This window comes from Rissa tridactyla, chromosome 5 (genome assembly GCF_028500815.1).
Source record: "Rissa tridactyla isolate bRisTri1 chromosome 5, bRisTri1.patW.cur.20221130, whole genome shotgun sequence".
NCBI classification, from domain to species: Eukaryota; Metazoa; Chordata; class Aves; order Charadriiformes; family Laridae; genus Rissa; species Rissa tridactyla.
In genome coordinates, this window is record NC_071470.1 from 71,161,895 (window position 1) to 71,175,261 (window position 13,367).

Genomic DNA, 13,367 nt, shown 5'->3' on the forward strand with positions numbered 1-13,367 from the left:
TAGTTGGAAAAAATACCCCAAACTAAGCAGCATACTATAAAACTAATGATATGAAACACTGATCGAAAAAAATACATTATGGCTTTTGCTGTCAGAGTGACCCAGATACATTTGCTAAGTTTAATTATATTGGTTTCACTCATTCCCTGCATGTAAGTGCTTTGAGGGCACAATTCCACTAAAGTCAAGGGAAGGCTTTGTATTGACTTCTGAGGGCTTGGCTAAGGCTCTTAGTGAATAGCTTCAAGTCACCCAATCTGCTGCCAAAAATGCAGCTGTCTGCACATCCAGCAGATATTTGCAGAAAAGGGGGAGAAGCAGAGGGGAAACTATTTTACGCGATACGATCATGCCAATAGCAATGTAGCTTTTTGAAAGTGAAAGACACTTTCACTCAAATATTACAGCCGAAAGAGGTAACAGTCTGAGCTGAATTCATCAGCAAAGACACAGTGGAAAAGGTTACACCAACCATTTGCTGATAGATAGCTAGTTAATACTCCTCTGTAGCTGCAGAGAGCCACGGTGAAAAGTGCAGATGTCGGGGTGCTCAGCTACCGTGAAAATGAGTGCAGTCATTTTGGTGCCTCACAGCAGCCTGGGCAATCTGGTTTTAGGGCAGATAATATTTGAAGTCTCTGTTACAAAGTAAATGGAGAGTTTAGATGTGAACTGAATTGAAACATTTAGATATTTGGGTTTTAACCAACCATCTCCTGAACAATCCTGAGTCTTCCTGCTAGATGAAGCACAATATATCCGCTGTCACACGAGCCAGCTCTTTAATAACAACCATAGGACAAAAATGCAGCTGGCATGAAAAAAAACCCAACATATTATCCCTGCCTATGGTAAGATTTCCTCATTCCTTCCATTGTAAAAGTCTGCAAAAGGACTTTGGCAAATTTGCGCTCAAGTCTCCCATCAGAGACTGCTGCCTGCCTAAGGCTGCTTTCCTGTGTGTGGAAATTTCAGCTAAAATGGCTCAGTAAGATTCAAGATTATGATTAGGGAATGGCATTTTGCTTTATCCACTCTACAGAAATGTTTGCCACCTCTCACTGAGAAGCCCTAGAGCTTTACAGCTTCTTCCAGGGAAATGTCCTTTCCCACAAGAGCCTACTGACGTCTGGCTAAGTTATGAGCCTCTGGAAATATCACTTCATGTGTGCTGACAGAGGCTGGTGGCTTATTCGGGACTGACAACCACACTCTACAAAGAGCTTTGCGTGATGCCGGGAAGCTCACGGTGGCACCAGAAAGCCCCCCACAGGACCGATGCTCACCCTGGGTTGCCCCCAGCTGGTGCTGGGCAGCGAGAAGGGTGAGGACACATAATTTCTGGATGGGTGGAGAACGCGTCCTGTGAGCTGAGCAGGGAGCATGAGCAGTGACACCAGGGCAGGAGCTCAAAAGGACAAAGGCTGGGCAGGAGGGGTTACGCAGAGGAGAAGCAGGAAAGGGGATGAGGTAGGACAGGGAGAGTCAGGAGCTGAGACATATTTTAGAGAGAGAAGGCAGAAAAAACAGAGGAAGAGGAGCAACTGACAGCAGTATAAGAATACTTAACCCCCAAGCTACCAGACGCTCTCAGACTCCCACTCCCTTTGCTGTCAGCCAGAGGAAACCCCTGACACGAAGGCTACCATCTGCTCCCAGTTCCCATGGACAACAGCTCCCACTGTAAGTCACCTCGAGGGGTAAGGCTCTACCATGCCGCTCGCCCTTCATGAACCTAACTGATGATCCGTGCTAGTGGGAGCCAGTACGCTTCCTCCAAATGATGGAGCGGGCTGTTTTCAGTTTGTTGTCTTAGACAATCTAGGGAGATTTTTACAGGAATTCATACAATAAAATCCCCTAAACAAACTTTGCCAGTGGACCATTAACATCCAAGCACTTGATTTTTAGTGTTAAGATAGACCAGCACTAAGGCTGAGTCTGAAATCTCATTTTGACCCAGTCGTTTATGTTGGTTACAGCAGTATCTTTAATTACATGCCCAGTACAATTATTTCCACAGAAGCTCCATGCAGAAAACCCTCAGTGCAAGGAGCAGAATGGATCCCCCTTCTGCTACGCAGTACAGAGAGAATGAGAGAGGGAGCTGAGAGAAGAGAAACGATGGCTGAGGAAACTGAATGGCTCTTTTAATTATTCCTGGCAATTAGGTCCTATACTTGCCATTACAGAGCTGTTCATATATAGTAAAAGCCAGTCATGTAAACCAAAACCTTTACACATGGCCTCTGGGTGTGTTATCCCTTCCCCTCGAGGTAGCCAGCCTCAGACAGCCTGTGGACACGCTGAGCCTTCAGCAGCTGTCAGTGTAGTCAGTGAGAGCTCTATTCGGGATGTAAATACTATCAGGCAGTACTCAACTTTCCGGAAAGACCTTAATATCTAACCACAGGCCTCCAAAAAGTGGAGGTCTGATTTGTCGATATCTCCTGAATATGAATCTGGATGAAGAGCATGTTAATGAAGTGCTTCGGTGAAAATGGGAATGGACCAGTGAGAACGCAGAAATCGTGTGGTCCTGCATGGTGAAGGAGAAAGCCATGGAACAATATACTGGGTAGGGAGAAGAAGTGTCAAAATCCTGGGTAACTGCTCACTGGCAGGCCTGTGAACTGAGACATGGAACCTGGGGAAAAATTACCATATCTGCCTACTCCAGTAAAAAAATACTTCATCACTTGCTACGGAAGCTCTTCTGCAGCAACCTGCTTGGCTTCCTAGTCTCCATAAAGACGAACTCTTGGGGAATGGCTGCATCATCTCCCCTAATATGTACACATGAGCTATTTTACTTTATATAGCTCTTTCATATGTGAGCTGGCATGTCACCATCTGTAACTGGGGAGGATATTTACAGCACCTGTTAACACACGGACCAGTGGTGTTTCGGTATTGAACTTCACTATCACATGGCAAGCCTCGCACGGTGTGAGAAAGTGACTCACTTCTTCCTGGAGAAGCCCCTGCGGTTCATAAACTGTATGGCAGCCAGGACATGCACTATATGAATGTAAACATGCAACTTAAAAAGATCAATTGCTTTGGCAGCTTCTAACCACATCTGAATGTTCCAAATAACAAAGAGCTTAACAATTTCTTAATATGTCATGTGGTCCGCCACACACTTAGTTACTGGGAGAAAGGTTCCCTAATTGGAATTAGGAGTACAGAGCTTGCTACAGATACCCTTTTAAGAGAAATCTGACAGAAAAAAGATCTGGCTCCCCAGAATGAGCAATTAGTTGTCCTCAACTAGTATAGCAGGGAAAATTTTATTTGCAGACCTTCTGCTTTGAGATTTGAATTAAGAGCGTGATTAAAAAAATAAATCCAGTTCCGATTTAAAACACAAACAAAAGCCATTTGAAAGAATCTATAGATCCACCGGAACACCAGTAAACAATCCTCTGCTCCACATAGCAAGCAACCAGAGCCACAAATCCCAACACCCAACTGACCCCCATACAGACACTCTTCCTTGCTAATAAAAGTAGGGTGCAGGAGAAAGGTAGAGTCAAAGATTTCAGCTTGTTCTCCCCTTAATAAATCAATGAATAAATCAATAACATGGCAAGAAGAGGAGGATGAGAACAGACAGGCAAAGGGCTGGGAATACATCCAAGTGGCTGGTGTTCCCCTTCTGCCCCAAGCGGCTGCTCTGCGAGTGCTTACCGGGATCCCTAGAGCTTTTAGAATATTCATTTTACACATTGGGCAGGTACGATGGTCTAACAGCCAGGGGTCTACGCAGGACTTGTGGAAAAGATGCCTGCAATGAAAAACAGGATATTTTAATTCAAATCCACCACAGCCCAATTTAACACTTAATACCAGATGCTTCTTCTGAATCCAGTAAAGTGAGAGTATTTCAAATGTGACCTCTGCAAGGACTGCAAAACTATATCCTATGTGCACAAGGCTAACATTATTTCTGCAGCATTTCAAGCACAGTGCTACTCAACTCAGTCTGGAAAAGACATGTACATAATCACAGAATTAGGAAAAATACACAAAAATGCATCAGCAAAACCCATATTCTTTAAATGTTAAAGGCTGCCAGTAAACAAAACCTGCTTGCTGGTAAAGGTAAAAATCACATTAGTGTTTCGTGATGGTTCTACAGACAAACATGATTACACATAATCTAAATGTGAAGCCAGTGGGGGTCTGGTATTTTTAGGCATAAGGAAATAAAGTGAATTAAAAAAAAATAATGCTACTTTTTATTTAAATGGAAAAAACCAGGATGCCGCTTTTTAGAACATTCTCCCTGACTTTCCTGCTCTATAGAAGTTGCCCATCAGCGTGAGCTCCTAAACAATTCCAGCCCTGAAGGGGTTTTTGCCAATCCTGTGCTCGGTCTGAAGTGACCACTAAGCAACTACCTGAGCCCTGTGGCTGCTGGGGGCCAGTTTTCTTAGACATTATCCAGGTGAAGGAACTGAAAGCTTCTTGCCTAGTTTCGCCTGACACAAACTGAGATTGAACATAGAGATATTCAGTATGTGTACCTGACTGACAGACTGTATTTTCTCTTGTGAACGTATTCTGTTACCCTGTGGTTATACAGGACAAATGTTATAAAACACCGGAATGTGGGGCTCGGGATTTAAGCAATGCTGTTAAGTGGGCCGAGCAGAGCAGTGAGGACTCAGCCCAAGGCAGCGAAGTTTGTTCAGCCCCACTCCTTCTGAAGAAAAGGAGGAAAGTTTCCGACCATGTACACAGCCTCAGAAATTATACTGGCATCTAGGAAACTGAAAGTTGATTTGCCTTCCTAAAAATCTTTTTCATAATTAATTGACTAGAATAGAACAGTTCAGTTAGAAGAGACCTTAGTCCAACTGCCTGATACAATAATAACTTAAAATTGGAAGAGAGTATTTAATTCTGAAATATGAGGCTCGATATACAGTCTTGAAGACTAATTTGCTTGTTTTGAAACACCACATAGATCAGTTCTAAATTTCCTTTCTAAGGCTTGCAACAGGTGTCCCACATTCTACTTGGCAGAGCCTGAAAGTCACGTTTCAGTCTGCTTCAGCTTCTACATTTGAGTAGTCCCCAGCCTGCCTTTGCCTGTGCTGCCACTGCCCCAGGTGCTCGTTGCCCCTTATCCTGTTCCTGGGTACCACTGAAGTGTCTGCCCCATCCTCTTGACACCTGCCCTTTAGATATTTATAAGCATCAATGAGAACCCCTCTCAGTCTTCTCTTCTCACTTAATGCACCACTTAATCACTTAAGAATCACTTAATGCACCAAAATAATTTTAAATATTTAAGTGGTACGTATTCAGCTGAATGGGTTGGCTGGTGTACTGTGTTGCTGCCTCTCTCGCACAAGAAGATACACACGGCTTTTCAACTTGATGGAAGATATTGAGGTGCACTTTCATCAATATCAATTTGCAACCCTGGCTCTTACTAACATATCAGCCCACATACTAGCTGGCTGGCTTACTAGCTGGCTTCAGTCCTAAATAACGCTAGAAATTCAAAGCCAAAACTGTGTGAAATCTCAGAATCTTATTCTTCTCACTGTGATGTTTTTTTTTCTCATTACTTCTAGAAGAAACAGGTCCTTTGTGAAACAAAGCTCCATGGCAAATTACCGCATTCCTCTACTTGGTCTGACTTCGCACAACTATGGGAAAGGGCAAATCTGTTCTTGGAAGTTCGACCTAGTCTAATTACATCAGTTGGCTGCAATACCAAACTTTGTCAAACCTCATCTGATCCTGTATGTCAACATGATTAACGCAAATGAAGTATCGTGATATTGGAAGTTTAAACCACTGCTTTACGAAGGCTACTGAAGTTCACAACCCCCCTTCCAAACAAGACTAGTCTTACTAGATAAAAACACAATGCACCAAATTTCGGTCTCCGTCCTGCATAATTCCTCCTTCCTTTTATGTCGGGAGGGACGTGTTCAGCACATCATGAGGCAAGCATTCTCAACAGGTGAAAGCATAAAGATACAGTCCTCAGGCATATGTAATTTTACCCTTAGAAGTCTAACCAACAGAATTCCTTGGGTGTGTTAATTCACAGAGGGTACCAAAAAGTCAATGACTTGCTTTTCAGCCATTTGAAATAACTATGAAATTCTCAATAGTGATTGCTTTTCTTTAATTATATACTCAAAATCATAAAGAAGGATGTTTAACTGCAAACATCTGAAGCACATTTATGCCAAAATAATCAGTACATTTACAAAATCTGAGAGACTTATTATTCCCTTGAAGAAAAAAACAGATTTGCAAAATCTGTTTTGGATAAAAAAAAATACGTAACTTCTATCAAGCCATTTTATCATAGACTAGAAAGCCTCCTTTTGTTTTCAAGTTGAAGCTTTGCAAGCCTCAGTCAAGCTGTGGTTCATATTACAGCATTTCATAATGTTTGTTAATCACCAAAAGCTTGCAACTTTCATGCCTTAAAAGACTTTAAAAACTGAAGTTTAGTGTTCCTAAAGTTGGCTTCAAAAAACAATATTCTAAAATAAATCCTACCAATGCTGAGTAATTTAAATAAATGACAGATCATGTCACTTTGCACTTCTCAATACTAAATTAGCACAGTGTATTATGGCTCTATTAATTTCAGATTTAATATGTACAACAGAAGGAACTTGATTATTTGACAGAAATCTACCGAAAAATGGAATGTTACTGAACATCAGATGAAGATTTGCATTTTCAAATTTTTGTACTGCATTATACAATTAGAATGCTCATAATATCTATTTTTGAACATGTAAACATTTGTGCAGAGAAGTGAGATGGCTGGCCTTGCAGATTTGGATTTGAAAGTTTATTTTATTCCTTATTAGCTACAGCACTATATACATGCTTATGGCTTTCAACAAATTTTGAATTGTTTGATGTCCTGATAAGTTTATCATCCAAAATCAGGCAAAATAAGGGTCAGCACAAAGTAAGACGAGAAAGCAACGGCAGTATTTCACTGTCACATGGTATGACAAAGATGTGAAAAGATCAACTGCAACAAAAATCCCCTCTCCTTCTGCAGTTCTGCCTGATGCAAGTTTTAAAAGGAAGGAGGGGGTAGAGGCATCATGGATGAGTTCAGAAGAAATGACCCGTACAGGGAGACAGTAAGAGGGATGTTTCAAGCACAGGCTCAGGACATGGCTTTGACAATTAAAGTCAGAGCTAGAAAAAATACGGCCTTTTTTTTTTTCCTGTTGTGTGCAACCACATGCATTGCAAAACTACATAGATTTGGAGGGGTTGGAAAGTTTCTCAAAAGAACTGCACTTGATTAGTTGAGGGAGAGGAAGGCAAGAGGAGAGGCGATGTCGTAACAATCCTCATACAAAACAAAGGCTTCCATATGGAGAAAGGAAACAACTGTTCTTCACCTCTCCTAGGGATAAGCAACACAATGATGAGTTTAAACTGCAGCAATCGAGATCCAGGTTGCACAACAGGAAAAGCTTCACCACAGTCAGGGTAGCGAAGCACCGCAATAAATTATGAGGGGAATTTGCAGAGTTTTCATCCCGGGAGACTGCAGAGTGTGTTGGAAAAAACTCCCAACGACGACACATGCACGGCCAGTGCCCCTGTGCCGATCAGAGGCGGTGGCCTCCTGGGATGCCTCCTGCACTCTTCTGCCACTGCACACGGCTGCGTAAAGCTCACAGAGCACAAAGAAAGAAAAAGAACCTCTAAATCCCAGAGTCTTTCATCTACTACTACCTAAATAGCACTTCGTATTTTTTAACTGGAGATTACTTTTGTTTGAAATGTGTTTAAATTTTCTTTAAAGCTGCAATTTTAAATACACAAGAAAAAAAATTTTCATTTCAGGCTCAGCCCATAATTATTATAATAATAACTCGATTGCTGTAAAACTATTGTAAAGCTTTCAGCTTGCCAACAATTTTGAGAAGCTTTTTTTCCAGATTAAGGGAAACTGTTCTCCTCCCACCTTCTGCTCCTAATCCCAACTTTCCCAACTGCACGCAAACCTAGCAGTCATGTCATTTTTCTCAGAAGAAAAGTGCGAGCTAAGAGAGAATGAGGCAAAAGCAGAAAGAGGTACCTCCCTAGGGACCCTGGGTAAGAGCATCAGTTGCCTGGATCAGACATAGGGCTGCAGCAGAGGACTGAGAAGGGTTTTGGTGAGAGACTGAGCAGCACCGTAGTATCCAACAGGAAGGTTTGGGCTTTTGGGGGTGCATGTACGGTATTATTTGTTTACTTTTGATGAAGAAGGAAGGACAAAAGAAACGACGAGGGCAGGTAAGAGGAAGGAATCAAAGGGACGAATGTGTGTGATGAAATAATTTTCACAGAAACCTGATGAAAAGAGAAAGAAGGAATAAAGCAGTCTCTGAAATCACAGTTGTTCATGGAATGAAGCTTCAGGGGAAGGGAACAAGCTGGAATGGGGTCAGAAAGCACATTTATTGGTGACAGGAATGAAACAACTGAAAAAAGAGCTTATGAAAAACTTGGTAGAGATGAGGTTGAAAGAATTATTTTGTGTCTCTGTACAAGTTTAGTAAAGTTAGTAAAAGTTTAGTAAAAGGCACACACTGGGAGCAGCAGCACCAGTAACTTCTCCAAAGACAGAGCAGAAAAGACAAAGGCGTTTTGAAGCTAGAGATGGAGGACAAGCAGAAGGAACTAGGGCTATGACAAGAGATGTCACTCCGGGAACAATGAACTTGGTTACATTTGATATTGTGTCAGTGGCCTCAAAGATAACTTCAGTGACGCTTGCTACCATTAAACATAAAACCAGCTGCAAGCCAACACTTTTTTTATCAAGTGTCAGTCCTTATTTATTTAATACATTCTGCAGAGTGAAGTTTATTAATTCAGTCAGTTGTGGGAGCTGGCTGAAGAGGACAGAGAGGAAGAAGCACAAGTTAACTGGAATTCTCCTCTTAGCTCGCCAGAGCAGGATACGTAACAACAGGCAATCCCACCGCCTGCTCTCTGCCAACAGAAAAGAGAGGACATTTGGGGAAACAGCACAAGTACTAGTAGACATAGAATCATAGAACGTGTTGGGTTGGAAGGGACCTTTAAAGGCCATCTAGTCCAACCCCCCTGCAGTAAGCAGGGACACCTTCAACTAGATCAGGTTGCTCAAAGCCTCATCATGCCTGGCCTTGAATGTCTCCAGGGATGGGGCCTCCCGCACCTCTCTGGGCAACCTGTGCCAGTGTCTCACCATCCTCATTGTAAAGAACTTCTTCATAATGTCTGATCTAAACCTACCCTGCTCTAGTTTAAAACCATTGCCCCTTGTCCCACTGCTACACGCCCTTGTGAACAGCCCCTCCCCAGCTTTATTATGGGCCCCCTTCAGGTACTGGAAGGCTGCTATAAGGTCTCCCTGGAGCCTTCTCTTCTCCAGGCTGAACAACCCCAACTCTCTCAGCCTGTTCTCATAGCAGAGGTGCTCCAGCCCTCTCATCATCTTCGTGGACCTCCTCTGGACCCGCTTCAACAGGTCCATGTCCTTCTGAAACGTATCTATATGACTTCAGAGCTCACCCACTGCAATATTGGCTGATGGGTTTTTGGCCCTAATTTCTTAGGCAACTCAGGCTCCACCAGCCTTAAAAAGAAATCTCAAGAAAAGCAGGGCTTTATACAGAGTGTGCCTGCTAGCACTGGTTTTCCCAGTACTACCCGTAGTACAAAGCAGCATCTTTCACATGCAGCTCTTGGGGCACATTTGTCTTTGCAGGTAAGAAGTTCTATGTCTTGAGCACCTCCTGGATAGAAACACTAAGGTCAGCCAGCACTGGAGTCATACGGTGCTGGCTTCTGTAAGGCTTGGTGAAATGCCAGCCTCTTATTAAACAGCAGTCTGATGAGGTTCCCACACTAGAAACTGCATACAGTTTAACTGAGGATGCTGGAGGAAGAAACCTACGGAGTCTGTAGGTCTTTATCGAGATATAACACTCTCCTACTCACGTAACAGAAACAGAAATTAATCTTTTTTTTTTTTTTGGATGAGAAGATGAGACTTAAAAGAGCAGAAAGAATCATGACTACCATTTCCTGTTTTGGAATTCCAAACCCATGTGAATGTGTAAAATACTGCCCTCACAATTCGTGTAGCGGGAAAGCCAGGATTTGTGAAGTAGCCGCTTGAGAAAGATCTTTGATTTCTTATAATTCAAAACTGCTGAGGCTCAAACTGTGAGTATTTTACAAGACAGTTCTGCTGCTGCTACCCTTTTAGCATGAGTCATTTTCTAGGCGACCTTTTAAGTCAGCCAAGAACTGAACATCACCTGTTAACTATGTGTTTCCTATTCACTCTGCTTGACTCAACGCTGTGGATGACAAAGTCTGACTGGAGCCTCATTGAATTATGAGGCGAGACACAAGTGAAAGCTAGAGCTCAGACATATTTTTTGCTGTTGTATAACTACCTCCAAAAACTGCCTGTCTCTATCATGCAAAATTTCCAAGCTTTATTATGCTTCTATGAAAACGGGCTTGATGTCAAACCAAGGTCCACATTTTCTGGTAATTTCTCATTTTTCTGTATTTCTGCTTCATGAAGTGATGCGTTTGTGTCTGTTCACAGAAAAAAAAAAAAAAGAGTTCACATGCAATTTGTCATTGTGGGGAATTTACAGTAGGTCAAATTTATGATTAATCTGTTGCTTTTTGTTTGCCATTTAGTGATGGCAGTAAACAGATTTAATGAGTCACATGAACAAAACAGAAATGGACAGCTTGTAACATTCAAATATCTACGAGGGAACAACACAGCAGGAAAAGAAACAAACATTTCAGTTTCTCAAGCCAGTGAATGTGTCTGCAGGAGAAGAAAGAAACTCTATTGAAAGGAAAAATAAATCTCTGCTCTGTATGTACAGAACTTGAGATTCCTATTTCTAGGGAAATGAAACACTTGTTCTTGCTCTCCTAGGGGAACCAGTGTTCCAAGGAAATTTCCTCAGAAACTGATTTCCTTAGAGAAATCCTTCATTAGCTAGCACTTCGCAGATGACAATACAATGACAGAGAGAGATGAATACAGCTGTTACAAGTGGCAAGAGGCTGCGCTCCTGTGTCACATCACTGTTAGTGTATGTGCTGCACAGGGCATGTTCACACGAGCGCAAGAAAAGAGAAAGAACAAGCCCAAAAGCTCTTCTTGTCACCTCCATGTCCCACATCCCTGAGAAATCTTCGTGGCAGCAATAGATAACGTGGTCTTTGTAACTTTTCCTTTTTGCTTTACTGTTTCTGCTCAGCACATCTCTTTTTATGGCTGGGGTTTTTTTTGGATAGAAGTCATTCCTTCCTCAGTGCCTCAAAATGGCCCAGGAAAGCAAAAGAAGTAGCTCCATGGGGAGCAAGAGCCTGCTCTATCCCTGGCTGCTGCACCCAGGGCTCACCTTGAAGTCAGGGGCAAATTCTTCCAAGGCATTTATTCTGGACTGATATAAAACCAGTGAGGAAGACAGAGGAATCAAAACCTTTAGTTTAAAAATCCTACTGAAGACTTTGTAATAGGTCCAGATCAGACAAAATTTCTGATTATCGTGCTAAGCTCAGATTCTCACTACCATTAATACTACTTTCACTTCAGGTTGAATAAAGAGACATTTCAGATATCTTTACCAACAGATTTTGAATAAATCAAAATGATAAACTCACCCAAGCTCTCAGGTGATCTCATCAGTGTGATAGCACGAGAACAGACCCCGTCTTGAAGCAGAGAGACTATCAGAGCTAAAAGCACCTTCAGCCTTCAACTTACCTGCAAGGCAAAATTCTGACAACATCATTGGGCTTGTAGCCTTCAATACAAACAGCGCAGTTATCAAAGTCTGGCTCAGTTTCCTACAGGGAAGAGAACATTCATCATTCTCATTTTTTGATTTTGTCAGGTAATTTCTTCATGCAAGAGCCTATGCGACAAAGTAAAATGGTCACTGACGCATGCTGCAAATCCAATAATGCATTTCAAGACAAGCATGTCAGATTATCCAACATTTCCAATTGGAAACTTGCCTTGGGAAGCATGCAGATTTAGTTAGCATGTTTTAACTTTCAGGATTTTCTCCATCTACACAGAATCACATTCTCCACTCCATTCCATCTTTAAATTGCTTACCAGTATTCCTCCCCCTGCTATGTGCCTGAAGGACACATAAGTAGCTAAATAAGCAATTGCCTCATTGTCCCAGTGGTCTGAAGGAATCCTCAGCACAGAGTTTCATTTGGTAATGAGCAATTTGAAAAATTACCTTATCACCCTTCCTGATTGTTCTGACTTGCAGCTTGCTGATTGCTTTCTTTGCAGCATCTCCAAGCCGGCGCTGTAACAGAAAATTTGCTCTTAAGCAAAGAGAATCTCTTCATGCAGAAATCATCACCTTTTCTCCCTAGGCTTCTTAATAATCTGAAGTGACTGTGCATGAAACAGGAAAGTGCTGTATAAATATAAACAGATGAGGTCAGTCATACTGTTATTCACAAGAAGGGCACAGTAGGTATTCTAGGCTCGCTGGCAACCCACGGCCGATGAGGCAAAGCTACTCCAATGGAGTTCCAGTGGAGACTGTGTGTGAGCCCATCACAACGCTACACTGCCTTTACTATTCCAGTGAGTAGCAATGTATGTAACAAGTCCACTATTTGGGTATCCTACCCTCTCTTTTTTTAATGACACTTGTAAAATATACATTATTAAATGAGGCCTGGGATAGTAAGCAGAGTGAACACTAGACTTAATATTCAGAAGATTTTTATTCTTACATTGTTCCAGAACTATTTCATGATCTTCGGCAAGACATAAGTGCTGAAAGTGAGCTGTTACTTTTTTAACCACGAAAAACATGAATAATCTTCTTTGCTGTTCTCTTTTCCTGCAATACAGAGTTGCCTACTTTATAGGAGGCGCGCACGGTATAAAAATGAGGTGAAAGCATCTGCAGTTTCTTACAGGTAAAGCACTATATAGCCCTGCAGTAACATCCTATCCATACAAAACAATTTGCTTGTTCTTTGCCTTTCTATCTTTCCCTCCAGTGGACCATGAACTGCTTACCACGTGATAACTGTTCTCCTGTATTTCCAAAACACTGTTACTGTGCTGGCAGGGTCACAGACACTTAGGATTAAAGTATGTAATAACAGCCTGACGCAAAACACCCTGTTCTCAAATGCTGAAGATGGAGATGCCTGCCTCTTGCTAGAGGCTGAGGACATTACGGGGCAGTTCACACAACCACTGCTCAGCAGAGCTACCTCTGCACCCTGTGCTACTGGGCTTGTGCCTGTATCAGGTCTCCAAGGACTTGGCTGCTCACTTGTGCTAACCCAAC

At 42.2% G+C, this 13,367-nt stretch overlaps 1 protein-coding gene across 12 annotated transcripts in view; it reads right to left on the reverse strand.

Moving 5' to 3' along the window:
* The window catches only part of RNF150 (ring finger protein 150), a 156,148-nt gene that overhangs the window by 35,970 nt on the left and 106,811 nt on the right, over window positions 1-13,367 (reverse strand). For all 12 annotated transcript variants that reach the window (XM_054201964.1, XM_054201965.1, XM_054201962.1 and 9 more), the window contains 3 exons: window positions 12,288-12,359; window positions 11,798-11,880; window positions 3,694-3,790 (listed from right to left, as the gene is read on the reverse strand). In XM_054201964.1, coding sequence (XP_054057939.1) covers window positions 3,694-3,790; window positions 11,798-11,880; window positions 12,288-12,359 — 252 coding nt within the window. The remainder of the gene's footprint in view (window positions 1-3,693; window positions 3,791-11,797; window positions 11,881-12,287; window positions 12,360-13,367) is intronic.